This window comes from Thermobia domestica, chromosome 10, assembly GCF_964235325.1.
Source record: "Thermobia domestica chromosome 10, izTheDome1.hap1.1, whole genome shotgun sequence".
NCBI classification, from domain to species: Eukaryota; Metazoa; Arthropoda; class Insecta; order Zygentoma; family Lepismatidae; genus Thermobia; species Thermobia domestica.
Window position 1 is genome coordinate 187,544,841 of NC_137463.1, and position 16,029 is coordinate 187,560,869.

The following is a 16,029-nucleotide window of genomic DNA, read 5'->3' on the forward strand; positions in this document are numbered from 1 at the left end:
ATCTTAATTCTTCCATTTATCTTCTTTCTGTTGCAGATATATCATGGCTGCTCCATTAGAAGTTTGCACCAAAGAGGAACAACGAGCAGTGATCCGATTCCTCTGGTCGGAGGGTGTCAAAGGGTCAGACATTCATCGCACACTATCATCGCAATATGGGAGAAGTGCACTATCACGTAAAACTGTGTTAATTTTTTTTTTTTTTTTTTTTTTTTTTTTTTTTTTTTTTTTTTTTTTTTTTTTTTTTTAGCTCGAGAAGTTTAATAGCAGTCAAACAAGTGTAACGCATGAAGAGGGAGCAGGACGACCATCAACCTCCACTATAGATGACAACATTCAGCAAGTTCGAGAAATGGTTCTGGCAAATAGGCGAATCACTATCAATGAGGTAGCAGCTGTTTTGAACATCAGTCATGGCTCTGCCCATCAAATCATCCACGACGAGCTCGGTTTTCATAAAGTCTGTGCACGGTGGGTACCAAGAAAGCTTACTGCAGAACACAAGCTCACTCGTGTTAGGGTTTGTCAACGCTTACTCACTTGCTTCAACAACGAAGGTGATGCATTTTTAAATAGAATAGTCACCGGCGATGAAACATGGGTTCATCACTGAGCCAGAATCAAAGCGCCAGAGTATGCAGTGGAAACACACTGGATCTCCGACGAAGAAAAAATTCAAAACTGAGCCATCCGCAGGAAAGGTTGTAAACTTTGTTTTGGCTCACAATGGCGGAATTGAGTTGATTTTTAGTTTAGCGTCCCTTTCAGCAGCGAGGCTATATGAGACGTGGACCTACTGATTAACGTGGAATCCGAACCACATGAGCTCCCGCCGGGAATTCACAATGGCGGAGTTTATAAAAAAGGGAAAGACGATCAACAGTGCGAATTACAGTGAAATGTTGGAAAAGAACCTGAAGCCGCAATTCACAACAAACAGCGAGGTTTGTTGTCGAAGAAAGTTTTGTTGTTGCATGGCAATGCACGGCCACACACGGCTCATCACACCATCAACAAGCTGAAATTTGAGTTATTGGAACACCCTCTCTTCAGCCCAGACCTAGCTCCACTTGTTTGGGCCACTCAAGGATGCTTTGCGTGGTAGCCGATTTGCCTCAGATTTAGACGTGCAAAATGCGGTGCAAAAGTGGCTTCACGACCAATCGAAAACCTTTTATTTGGAAGGAATACGTAAGCTCGTTGACCGTTAGGCCAAGTACATTGATGAGGAGGGAGATTACGTAGAAAAATGATGTGCATAATATAACCCTAGTTTCATGTAAATAAACTGTAGAATGAAAAGTGTAGATAATTTTTGACTCGCCCTCGTATATATTTCTACATTTAACTTCCTTCAACAAACGGGAAAGAAGTTCGGTTTCTGCCCATTCCAACATGCAAACAAGGAAGTAATTTCATGACACAGTTCTATGTTTTGAACAGTTTATGATGCGTGTGTGTTATTGCCTCTTACTTTTCACGCATGGAAGAATGAATTAAGAACACTCTTGAACTGCTCACACATTTATTATTGGACGATAAACCATTTCTTTTTTATTCGTCATAGCGTTTTTGAGATAAGTCTGAGAAGCTGTAGATTAAACAATAAAACTGAAGAAATAAAGTCAAAAACTGAAACTTATTTGGTAGTGAAACTATTAAATACTGAAACGCATTAACTATTTAGCAACTTGGTTTACAACTTGCTGATTGATATATATCTTTCAAGACAACTTCAATTAAACAGTAAGAAATGTAAAATTATACTGTTTTTCTTGAATTCCCATTTCACGATAATCAATAATGAACACCTTAAATGTTTACCTGCATACACACCTTAATGTACTAGAGTAGTTAACTGTATTTACACAAGTTACAATTACAATCAATCTGAATTGATCTTAAGACAATATTGAATACAAAATAATTCCTAAATGCACCAATCAACAGACTGTCTCCCGAAAACAAACCGCAGCCAAGAATGTTTGGTCCCATGCTTCCTAGTTAAAAAGCATTCCCACGCATTTGTACACTATCTTGTGCAAAAATGATTCCTGTTGAGTTATCCATTACAGGATCTAACACTTACTGTGCACGCAGCACGAGGCTATTATAATGGGTATATATTTTTGTAAATTAAGTACTTTTTTTTTTTTTTTTTTTTGCTATGTGTCTACATTATTTTTCTAATGCTGTTATCATTAATAGGAACAAAGAAGAAAAATAAACTATTAGCTAACATGAACTATTGTTTCGAGTCATTTGACCAGTTTTCATAATATCTGAAAAGAGTACCTATTTACAAATATGAAAGCAAATATCCTTTGGTACTAAACAGATATATTTACAGATCAAATTAACAACTAAGCGTAAGTTCTCACATGTAGTAGGCTACTACTGTACTCATTGTACAGTCACAACAAAAAATATATACTTTTAAAAAGGGAAAATAATAAGATCTACATTGAAACATTATAACAACAAATGAATGCAGTATGCATGGCAAAAAATACAAAAAAATAAATTATTTAAAATTAAACGAAATATTCTTCCATTCTTAGAGTATGCGTGTATTTAATTTTATTTTGTAAAGTTCTTCTCTAAAGGGATTCAGTTCCACAAAAAGAAGTACAAAGTATGTCGCTGTCACTAAATATTTGGGTTGGCTTCAAACTTTAGATTTTTTATTTTTTTATAATTAAACGACGCAAATATACCTGCTGAAACTTCAGTCGGCAAGTATTAACAGGTCGAAGAAATAACCCAAATCATATTTTCTGTGATTATAACTTTCCTTCCAAAAAACCGATTAAGAAAAAATAGACAATGCCCTTTCTTCTTCATTTACACTTGTCACATTGAGCATACACAGTTTTTGGAATAAACAATTCAAATCAAACATGCTGCTCTTATGTAAGATCACACTGTACTAAACTCGGGAAAAGCAAATTAACTTTGAAGCTAAGCTCAAATTAAGTTTTAACGTATGAACGAGTCTTCACATACAGTATACTCTAAGGAAGAAAGAAATTACAAAAATAACCTCTGAATATCACGTAATCTCTAAACACTACCTCTATAACTACCTGCAAAGATAAAACTAAACTATTAAGGCAGAATACGATCTGAATATTGCTCATACATCATTTACACTAAACAAATTATACACTGTATATACATAAAATAATATAAAGGAAAATTTACAACCTCTTATTATTTCTACAATCACGTTTGACGAGCACGATCAAACCGTTTTTAATTCACATTCCACCAATGTTGATATGTTTTAATTAATAAAAAACAAAACCCTGACACAATAATCCTTGTTAGGAAGCCATCTGGGACCAAGAGCTCAACGATAAAGAAGAAACATTTCAGCAACTATGAAGAAAAGAAAGACATACACAGTCATTACAATATAGGGATGATATTCTTTTATTAACCATGATCAATCACTCCGCGGTCTCACATTATAATTAATGTTAACAATCCTATATGTATACGAGAAGCCTGATAAACACCTATTTACGGACGAAAAGGAAGGATTTTCTTGAATAAAGTAACGCAACTTAACACAATAAACAAAAAATGTCATATTTTTCCTGAAACAAAAAATTCTATGCAAAAATTAATGATGGGAAGTAATCCACACTGGTGTAGCAACTGCTCCATGTAAATTACGCCGCACAGTGATGCGCTCCTCAGTAGCATTTGCAGCATTATAAAACTGCAGTAAATCTTCCATGGCTTTGTCTTCCATCTGTAACAAAGCAAGAAATATCTAAATTGAAATACTACAGAATTTGACCGTCTACATCTTATTTTTTTATATCATTATCATTATCGTACAATATAGTTCATGATTATCTAAAATTTCTTGAAATCCTAGAAAGGTTCTTTCTCGATTTGCATTTTAAAACTTATTTCATACATTACAAGACACAAATCAATGTATATGTCCATTACGAAACAAACAAATAAATAAAAAGCTATTTTACGTTTAGTGAGAAAAGGTTCATAGTAGTCATAGTAGTCCTTATTACAATATACATCTTAGCTGCTCACAAATCCCTTGTAAAATGCTTTCTATGTCACCATTTTAAGTTACCAGAGGATACATCGAAAAGTCTGCACCTACTGATTTATTGCAAGATTACACACTACAAACGATGTATATAATATTCTATGCACTTTTGTCTATTTTCCCACATAATCACCACAGCTGTTGGGGTACTTGTCCTACCGAACTACAAGTTTCTCGATTTCCTATTCGTAAAAGGCGGCCCGCTGAATACAGAACCAAAGACGAACTCTGTGACTTGGTGCTGTTCGTGAACCTCTTGTTTTGCCAGGAACTGCTTCAATGGAGAAAAAAAGAAAAAAAAAGTAATCACTAGGGACAAGGTCTGGATGTAAGGGAGATGCTCCATAATCTCCCAACCTCAAGAGTGAAGTTTGGCGATTGTTTTGTTCGCTGTGTCAACACGCGTAATGTCCGGTGTCAGCGAGAATTGAAGTTTCCCCGATCGCTTATTGTTCTGGTCATTTTTTGGGCCATTTTCGAACTCCCTGCACCACCAATGCACACTCTGCACTGCTAAACATTTGTCCCAATACAGTTGCTCTATTTTCCTGTGGATATCTGTGGCTGTCTCTCTCTTTGTGTGTTAGAAAACGAATAATACATCACTACTCACATGGCGTGAACGTCCTAAGTACTCCGGCCATCTTTGCCAACTGATGTGGAAAAAATTGGAAGTTACACTGAGACCGTTTGAAGAAAAGCCTATTGCATTGTTCGAATTTATATTAAAATGTATTAAAATAAATAAATAAATAAATAAAAAAACAGTCTTTTCGAGTTTTCCTCGTATTACATTTACACAACTAAATACGGCAAATATCTTTCCTCAGTACCGGCATTATATAAATGCTTGGACATGCCAGCTGACCTATCGTTCGTGGCATTTATATATTTTCTTACAATTTTTCACAAGATATATCCATATATACTAAATTGGTCCAACATGGTCATAAAGCGGATTTTGAAAATTTAATAGAGAAAATATTTATACGAAGGTTGAAGCTGATTGTAGATGTCCTCTTATTGCCTAATATTACTGTGTAGTTAACGAAAGCTGGCCTCTGACAGATAGACGTGCTGTAAACGAAACAAAAGGGTGGTAGTTCGCAAATCACTGCACTATGCTTTCATGCTGTTCTAGCCAACCAAGTTAGTGATTGCGCTGTTGCCAGTAGTTGAGAGCTGAATCTTGTGCCAATAGTTATTTGTGGTATGACATAGTAGTGTCTGGTTAATAGTTGTTAGCACATGCTGTTTTAAGTGTTCTTTCCGAACTACTGATAATTGTTAATTGTGAATAGTTCAGTGTGTGCTATGTTTACAACAGAAAGATAAATATGACAACTGAAAATGCTGGAGCAACAACGGATAAGGCAAGTGGTAATATATAGAATTCAGTCCCTGGAAATGACATGATGCATCATGCTATGTCGAATATGAGAAAGGAAATAAAGATCCCCCTTTTCCCAGTAAAACAGACGCTCAAGCGCACTTCTAATGTTTTTGAGTCAGTGAACGAAGAAGAAGAAGAAGAAGAAGTAGTAGTAATAGTAGTAGTAGTAGTAGTAAAATAGTAGTAGTAGTAGTAATAGTAGTAGTAGTAGTAGTAGTAGTAGTAGTAGTAGTAGTAGTAGTAGAAGAAGAAAAAGAAGAATATATTTCAATCTCTTTTCAAGGAAGATCGATACGGTTGTGAATAATTCACCGTTGATCAAATTGTTACTGACAGTGTGTTCATATAGGTCAAATAGGATTCTGATACCATAGAAGTAACAGTAATTGTTAAATACAGAAAAAAATGTATGTATTAATTTCTTACCTGAGTTAGTTCTAAAGGTTTTGCTTTTACTCGCCGCAAGTTTTCCCTCTGTTTTTTCTCATCTGCAACAATGTCACTGAAATTCATTTGAGTAGGTGAGGTGGGAGACATGGAACTGCCTCTTAGCCACGGATTGGCATTAGTTTGTGTAGGACTTTGATTTGTTAAGCCGGACATTGATCCTGAGCTGTAAGAACAATTACAATTAATTAAGTTCTAGCTTACTGCCATATGAGAACAAATCTGAAACTAATATGGAAAAGATTCCAAATACTAATTTTTTATTAAGATTATTATTACCATATTTGGTCATGTAATTTACACCACCGCGTATTTTACATACATAATTCTTAAAGGATGATTTTGAACTTTATTTATGCTTAGTGTATTTTACACACAATTTTCGTAACTTATTTTCAATTATCCGTACACTAATTAACGGCTTATACTCATAGAGAATGCTACGTTTATAAACTTTGCATTTAAGTTATTATGATTATGATAAATCTAATTGTTCAAAATTCAATATTAGTCCTATTTCAAAATTATAATAAAATAGAGACGAAAGTATTGTATTTTAATTACTATGTAGTAGAATAAACAGAATAAAAACGAAATGAGCAGAATAAAAAATAAGCCTATTTTACACACCCTGCTTTTACAGTGATCAAAATAAAAAGTTCAATAACTCGAAGCACTTGCCTAGAAGCAATTGAAATTTTGTATACTCAGGTTATTAAATTAATACGGTGTATGGTAAACATTCTACTTAAAGGTTTATGTGATTTCTGAATACCACTTGCACTTCCAAGCTTCCGACTGTCCCATGCAGTCTTGGTCACGGAGGATTAAAACGAGACAAAAAAATAAATACATCAGGAAACATAACATTGTGATCAGATTATCTGCAGTGTGACCTAGGGTTTTGAAAAAAAAAGTGTCTCCTGGATCGCTTTACCCTGGGTAAGTCCGTTCTTGTTATTCTACCTGATGCTTTTATTTTTCTATTTCCTGTTTTTACCTTCCGTGACCAAGACTCCACAAGAGAGTCGAAAACTCAGAAGTGCAAGTGGTATTCAGTTATCGCATAAACCTGTAAGTAGAATAGTTATTAGAATTTCTGTGTGTGTCATTATAATACGGTAAAGTTCGTAACTGACACGTGTTGTTATGTACAGGGAACTTACTGAAAAATGAGTCTTACTTATTAATGCTGACATCAGATGTGAGACGCATTTAGCTTTTTTAAAGTTTCCACCGCAACCGTTATGGGATATCAATAAAGCACGACGCACTTTTGGGCAAGTTCATTTTGTTATTAAATCAATTATAAAGTCTTGGAAGAAGAAGAGATTCTGCAGTATGCAGATTTTGCAGGTCAATCGAAATGCACAAATGCTACAACATATTAATCCGGCCCAGTGCGAGAGCATTAAAATTTAAACACATTATAGTGGTTCGGATTCCACTTTAAACCGTAGGTCCACATTTTATATAGCCTTGGTCCTGAAGAGACGCTAACCTTCCACAAGCCATTCAAAAATACAATTTGAACATCGCGGACGAGCAAACTGTCATCCTGCTGCTTTGGGAACCCGCAGTAAATTCCTCTTGAGATGATGCACAAAAAGACTCCAGCAGCAGTATATAGCCCTTCTCACCTGCTAGAGATTAAAAATAAAATACCAAAAAGGAGCCATCGAATCGACCTTACATTTGGTGAATATATAGTGTACAATAGTACGATTATTAACAGTGAAGTTCCGCTACGAATTACGTGCTGACAGCAACCGGATACATGCCAGACAGCCATAGTTCAGTAGAAGGCAAGTGTTGATGTGATGTGTATGTAAGGACCGTTGAACAATGCCTCGTCGTCGAATAAGGCAACAATTCCAGCACCTATCGGTCTTTCATCGTAGAGAAATTGTGTAATATACTTCCGCAAAACTGGTTTACGTGTAGGACGGAGTGCAACCACAGAGACGTAAATATCGATTCGATTGCTTCAGTAAGGCAATACAAACTACGTGAACAACCTAACGGCCGAGTCACATACTAGACCAAGAACAGTGACGTAGGACACTTTTGCGGGCCCCCCGCAAAGTATTGAGAAGGGGCCCTAGTTGTAAAGCCGATAGAAGTAAGATTGAAGTTCTACTTCTTTAAATCTTTATTCATAGCAAGACTTCCGGGCCCCCTATACCTCGGGGCCCCCCCGCACTGCGGGGGTTGCGGGGGCAGCTGCTACGCTACTGACCAAGAACAAACTTTCTCGCTGTGATGGATCGGACAGCAACATCCTGAACACCAGCGTACGTACGAATTCGGGGCTAGAGCGGCTGGGTATGTCTATTACCGTTTCTCCTTTTGACTGTACAGTCGAAGTATGTGGTCGAAACGGTGATGCAAATCTCATGCATGAAAAACCGAATCGCACATTTTTTATGAACCCTGCTTCTGTTTGCAACATTATGATGGTCGCATCCATGTTTGGCTGTACTGTGTTAGCATACTGGGCAATCCACTGGCCCGGCAACAGGCATGCCAGTTGAGAGTGCCATTGGATTCGTTGCCCGCTAGTGTGTAATAGACTTTGAACAGGTCTCTGTACCGTCAATGGCACATCTGTGAGATGTTTCATAAGGTTGTCTCTTCATTGCTGGTCCTGGATAGTAGAATAACAGGCCACACCATGTTCAACAAAAGTTACTTTGTGAATGGAAATGATGTTCCACTGCATATCTGGCCGTCTACTGCTTTACCTAATCGTCCGCAGACTGAACCCTTTGGCATCTCACACACCAGAAACCTCTCTCAGCTACAGTCTACAAGTTGCAGATATATCTCTAGAAGGACATCCAAAGCTCATCTCTATACTTGGTCGTGTCTCTATACTTGTCTTGTACGTTCTGTAACCCCATGATGAATCCAGGTGAGACTGTCCTCTGGAGTTTCTGTTGCACATACAGACCTTTTTATGTGCTTTTGTTTATCAAGTTTTCGTTTAGTGACGTCAGGGTGTGTGACGTGTATTACCTTACGCCCTCTAGTGACACACACACAGTTACAGTTCATGTTTTGTATGAGTGCTGTGAGCTGGAAGTTGCTGCTCTGTAGGAAGCAGTCGTATGCAACTATCGTAGAGTGCGGGCAACACAGATCGTGTACCTGTCTAACACATGAGTTTAATAGTAAGTGAAGTGAGTATAATTACGTGCTCCGGTGTGATTTTTATAGCTACTGAAAGTTAGTGCTGCAGGAAGTTGGGACGTGTATAATATTGGACTTTAGCCTGTGCACAGGACTGACAGACAGTGTGAAAATCACGTAGAATCTTCTAGAAGATAGGAAGATCAAAGGGAGCATTACCTATATATATATATATTTTTTTTTTATATATATATCCAAGACGACGAACGGAAACCACGCTTGCGGAAATTGAGGTAAGGTACTCACGTATTCTATTTAGTTTTTTTTTTTTTTTTTCTTTTTGTAAAATTTCCAACATACTGGTTATGGGCCCAGTGTGCTTACTGAAATTTTCCGAAACTGCTGTGTCTGGTTTTAAGTGCTTGAATAGTGCGACGAACGGCTTACGCATTATTTTAGGCGTGCTAGTGACATATGCATATTCTAAGTGTAGTGCAACTAGTGTGGTGTGAAGTGCAAATAGATTTATTGCATTTTACGTTTCCTAGTAGTAAAAGTCGAGACGTTTGTATTCAAATACACCTAGTAGGTTAGTTGGTCTGTGTCAGGTTTGTTTTCTTTCTTTAAACACGAAGATGGATTTGTTAAAGAATATAAAGCCGTTATCGTGTGAGAAAGAGTGGCCCGTATGGAAAAGAAAAATTAGGGACTTATTAGAATACCATAAAGGGACACTAGAAGTTATCGATGGCAAGTTGCGAAAACCGGAACCGTTAGAAGATTCCGCTTCAGAAGCTCAAAAGAAGAAGTATAGAGCAGAGGCTGACGTTTACCGGAAAGCTAATAGTTATGCGAAGTCGATGATAACTAGTGCAGTAACGGACGAAGTCTACCAGAAGATAATGGAAAAAGATACGGCTGAAGAAATGTGGTTAGCTTTAAAGAAGCTATTTGAGGCAAGTTCCACAGATCAATTGTTCAAGATTTGTATGGACTTTTTCGCCTTTTCTTGGAGTGAAAGTGAAGATGTTTCCACACACATAGCTAAATTGAACAGTTTGTGGATGGAACTTAACAGTGGATTGAAGGACAAAGGACATACTGAATTACCGGATCTTTTGTTGATCTGTAAAGTGTTACATATCCTACCCAGTACTTTTGAAACTTTCAAATCAAGTTGGATGTTGCTGACCAAAGAAGTACAACGTTTGACGAATTGACTACACAATTGTGTATGTTCGAAAGGAACTTTGTACAGCGGTCACCAGTAGGCAAGTACAAGGGTGCGCCTTCAGAGCAAGAAGCATTAGTAGTGAATCCGCCGAAGCAATTACAGAAGAAGGTGAAGAAAGACGATATTTGTAATTACTGCAGACGTAGAGGGCATTGAGTTCGAATGTGCAAAAAGTGGATTGCAGATGGGAAACCGCCTAAGAATAAGAATAAGAAGAATCAGAAATCTAGTGAAACCAAGTTGACAATTGTCTATTCTGCGAACGAAGAATGTTCTACAGAAGAAAATGGACCTTTCGTTTGGTGGATTGACAATGGTGCAACGAAGCATGTAACACACACACCCGATTTCTTCCTCAATTATCAGAAGTTTGAGAACCCGAGTAGTATTTCAGCAGCAGGTAAAGAGAAGCTGCTTGCATTAGGGAAAGGTGACGTCAAAGTGCTTTCAAAAGTGAAAGGCAAGAAAGTTGACTTAATCCTTACGGATATGTGGTACGTTCCGAATATTACGAAAAATCTGTTCTCAGTTTTGGCCGCACAGGATAGGAATAGGAATAGTAAATTTACGTCCTCTACCACAGAGTGTTTGTTAGAAATGGACGGAGTTGCTATCGTTCATGGCAAAAGAAAAGTACAAGGGGCATTGTTCAAAGCGCAGTTTGAACCAGTACCCTCAAGTAATAGTGAAGAAGTGAATGTTGTGATGTCTGATAAAGCTCTTTTACAATTGTACCATAGCAGATGGGGACATCAGGACAAGCAACATATCAAAGATTTAATGAAGAAAGAGCTGAATATTTCTGTGAAAGATGAAAATGTTCTCTGTGACTCTTGTGTTTACGGAAAAGCGCACAGACTACCGTTTAGTAGTAGAAAACCTTCATCTTCAGTGGGACAGTTATTATCAGCAGATGTCTGTGGTCCCTTTAGTGAATCGTTTCAGAAATACAAGTACTTAGCTATATTCAGAGACGATTATTCAAAGTACAGGTTTGGTGTTTGACACAACATGAGTACCTTCTTTCGATAGTAATTCTGGCAACAAGTATCGATTGCGATGTTCACCAGTGTTGGTATTCATATGACATACCTTCCTATATATCAAACTTCTCTGATGCTGTAGTTTGACACGGTCATATGCAATAATCCATTTTGCTTATCATTTAGTGATGTCTAGTGTGCGGTTCGTTCTACCCGAAGCAGAAGACACAGCGTTTGTTATAACCCACTATTCGTCCGCCGATCTTGTATCTAATGTCCTGGAGTTAACTACATGACATGTTAAACTGTATGCTTAGCCACTTTAGTATATATGTGTTTAAAGGAAAGTAGTGAAAGTGAAGTCACACACACACATATTATATTATATATATTATATATATATATATATATATTATTGAAAGCGACTGTTTGTGACTCTTAATCTCTTGAACCGCCCGAACGATCTCGATCAAATTTTTAACATAGATGCGGTTCTGGCCTGGGAGTGTTTTTAGCTATTTACTTTGACGGTACAACTTAGGGAAGGGGAGGAGGGGGACAGACAAAAATAAATAAAACTTAACTCTTGAACCACCGGACCGATCTTGATCAAATTTTCAATGTAGATGAGGTTCGGGACTGGCATGATTTTTATCATTTCACTTTGATGGAGCAGCGTAGGGGAGGGGGTGGAGGGAGATATACAAAAATCAATAAATATAAAAATAAAAGTGACTATGTTCGTGAATTAATTACTTTTGAAACACCCGATCGATCTCAATCAAATTTTCAAATATATGAAGTTCAAATCTGGGAAGTTTTTTATCTTTTCATTTTGACAATAGATCTTAGGAGAGGAGGGGAAATATATGACAATGTCTAAAACTTAATAACTCTTGAACCACCTGACCGACCTCGATCAAACTTTCAACATAGATAAGGTTCGGGCCTGGAATGTTTTCTTCATTTCACTTTTACAGTGCAACGATGGGGAGGGGGAAAATATATGTTTAAAAAAGTAAAAATAAAAGTGACTGCCTTTGTGACTTCATCACGTTTAAAAAACCCGACCGATCTTAACCAAATTTTCAACATAGATGAGGTTCAAATATAAGGTGTTTTTTATTGTATCAATTTAACGGTAAAACTTGGGGGAGGGGAGGGGAGAAATCTATAAAAAATAAGTGAAACTTAACTCTTGAGCCAAACTTAATAACTCTTGGGCTACCAGACCTATCTTGATCAAACTTTCAACATAGATAAGGTTCGTGTCTGGGATATTTTCGTTATTTCACTTTTACGGTGGTACCTAGGGGAGGGGAGGGGGAGATAAATGTAAAAAGAATAAAAATAAAAGTGGCCGTCTTTGTGACTTAATCACGCTTTTACCACAGGACCGATCTTAATCAAATTTTCAATATGGATGAACTTCGGACCTGGGGTGGTTTTTATCATATCACTTTGACGGTAGACCTTGGGTTAGGGGGAGGAGGGGGAACAGATATATAAAAATAAATAAAACTTAATAACTCTTGAACCACCCAACCGATCTCGATCACATTTTCAACATAGATGACGTTTGGGCTTGGGACAATTTTTATCATTTAACTTTGACGGTGCAACGTCGCAGATATATGTAAAAAAAAAAAAAAAAAATAAAAATGAAGGTGACTGCCTATGTGACTTCACTCTTGAACCACCTGACCGATCTCGATCAAATTTTCAACATAGATGAGATTCGGCACTGGGATGGTATTTATCTGTTCACTTTGACGATAGAACTTACGGGAGGAGGTACGAGAGGGAGATACGTATATAAAAATAAATACTTAATAACTCTTGAACCACCGAACCGATCTCGATCTAATTTTCAACCTCGATGATGTTCGAACATGAGATGATTTTTGTCATATCACTTTGATGATGTAACTTAGAGGAGGGAAAAGACATTTACAAATGATCGAAAATGACCGATATTACTGTCGAATCTATAGTTTTTGAGGTCGATGAGATGAACAGTGACACTTCTGATAATCCAAATTCAGCCCCACAAAAATTGTGGGAGGGTATATATATATATATATATATATATATATATATATATATATATATATATATATATATATATAAAATCAAAATGACCAATATCAGTGTCGAATTCATACTTTTCGGGGTCGCTAAGATGAACAATGACACTTCCGATGCCGTGGCCCGCAACATGGAGAGGGGAGGCGATAGAAATATATAACAATCTTCGAAAATGACCAATATCGTAACAATAGTAAAAGGTTACTGACTAACGAAACATATTACTATTTTTTCTTAATTTAAACCAGCGAAACGGAGAAATTGATACTAGTACTATCGCATTGTTTTTAACTAATTTTACCTGAGTTGCCTAGGAATTTCTCTGGGAATTGGAGATGGCTTCCTTGCATTTTCTATTTCTTTCTTCATAATTTCCGAAACTGATGAAACTGAGCTCTGAGAGAGATTTCCCCACGCAGACTTCGGTTGCATTACATGATTAGTTTTATCTTGTTCTTGTTCAGCTGCCAATTTCTTCCTTTGCTTCTGGGATAACTTTGTGCCTTTCTTCGAATCACTGAAACACAATTCAAAGAGCCACAGTCTGAAACCATTTTGTAGATTTTTCGAGCAGCATGTACATAAACTGTAATTTCCCTAACATGCTAGAATACTTTAAAAGACTGATTTTTAGTAAAATGAAATTCATAAATACTCTGTTTTGGTACGAGAGTTACATTATATTCATAAAAATTCTAATCAAAAGTTCCATAACATTTATTACACTACATAAATAAATTTACCACTGAAATTTATCGCTTTCTTTCCTTCTTGGTGGAAAAGTTAGTGATTCTAAAAAATATATTGCATAAGTTTAATGTTGTAAGTAGTAGGCACGAACAATAACTGGAGCCATATGGTTTAGTGGCAAAAAAAAAGGCCAAGTTTAGAGTGCCACTGAATTTATTGGTTAAAAGGACAACGGAATAATTATTGAATCATAAAATTTGTTATTTGATGGATACCAAGACAAGATATTGGATGATACAGTAATCTGGATATTTCTGTTAGAGGATCGAATGTCTCGAGTTACTAAATCAATGTTACAGACTCCCAGTCGTACGTTGTTATAAGGAATTGTATCAGAAGAGTACATGAGTAGCACTGGAAATAATCTTATTTTCTAAATGGTAACAATGATAGGTATGGAAGACATCTTTTCGGACACGTTAGTTAACTACTTTATCAGTAATATCAAAACTGTTTTAATTTTTTAAAATATAAATTTAGATTTCAAACTGTAGAATTTCTCCATATTTTTGGTACCTTTGAACTTCGTAACAGTATATATATATATATATATATATGCTTATTAGTTTCATAATAAACGCTTCGGACTTATATATTAATAATTAAAATATATATTAGTTGTATCTACTGTATCTGGTTTCGAAGAACTTAAAAGCAATTGGAAATAAATCGGTTTCTGATATTATCTCAACATCACGCGGCAGTATGTTTTCTTCTGGGGCAGTACAAATTTGCGTATTCTGACTTTTGTCAGGGCACATAATTTTTGTTAGAATAAAACTGTGCTGAGAGTTCTTTCGAAATACCTAATTTTATTCTACTTATTAGTCCACCAATTACGCATTTCAAATAATTCATTTGCCTTTATCATCGTCTCTATTTGTTTAAGATGCATGCTTGTGTGTCTAGATTCTTAAGAAATATATTCTTTCAATCATCATCAGGTTGGATTGACAAAATCCTGGAATATACTCACTAGTAGAATTTGAATTAATAGAACATACCGTATAACACGCTATTATTATTTTAATAATTGTATTCTACCAACTCACATAATAGCAAAAAAATCGAATATGAAATTTTATAGTTTATCAACGTGTAATTTTTAAAAACTTATGACGGGATTAATACATAAAAATTACACCTGCAGACTATAAGTGAACTGCATAGATGCAATGCTTCATAATTATAGAATAATTCCAGACTACGAAAACTTTGAACTTGTTCTCATTTACACAAAGAAAGGGGTGCTTGTTTCACGGTGGATGTATCTCACAGCAATTCAAGTACTGACGGTGAATTGTTCCTGAAGAGCATTCGCCGGAGCCAGAAAGGATGTGATGCTGTAAACATCTGTGTGAATCATCCTATTATTACAATTTCTCTATACTGTAAACACAAAGATCAAACTTTACACACGATAGATTTCTGTGACTGACTGACCCACTCACTCCAGAGGTGAGCGGTCTACCACTTAGCCACCGCAGCCCCACTGATTGTTCGTTACCATAAGCAACATTCTTTCACGACTGTTACACACTGTTGAATTGTTCTAACAGTCATGCCTTTAATTCAAGAAGATGGGTGTTCAGAGAATAACAGCACCAGACTTTCATTCTTGTTCACTATTTTTATACTTTCCAAAATACGCCTGAAATGTAAGCCTCTTTTCAACAATAATATCAATTTCTTTTATAAGCCTTGAGAATTGAGAACTCGAGGTGCAGGACTGAATTTAATGACTTACAGGTGTAATTGTCATTCTGGTTTTATAGTTTGTAAAAAGATGATGAAATTATATCGGCTAAAACATAGGTCAATATAATAAAGTTCATAATAAAATGTTCAAATATCGTATTTTGGGAACTTTGAGTAAGAATATACTAGTACTTTCAATTTATGTATCCTGAATGTTAGT

At 36.3% G+C, this 16,029-nt stretch overlaps 1 protein-coding gene across 1 annotated transcript in view; it reads right to left on the reverse strand.

Moving 5' to 3' along the window:
• Positions 1-274: 274 nt before the first annotated feature.
• LOC145662883 (inhibitor of Bruton tyrosine kinase) overlaps positions 275-16,029 on the reverse strand; it is a 77,543-nt gene continuing 61,788 nt past the window's right edge. The window contains exons 16-18 of the mRNA XM_081728847.1: positions 13,663-13,878; positions 5,904-6,090; positions 275-3,760 (exon numbers count right to left, since the gene is read on the reverse strand). Of these exons, the coding sequence (XP_081584973.1) occupies positions 3,629-3,760; positions 5,904-6,090; positions 13,663-13,878 (535 nt within the window). The 3' untranslated portion in view covers positions 275-3,628. The remainder of the gene's footprint in view (positions 3,761-5,903; positions 6,091-13,662; positions 13,879-16,029) is intronic.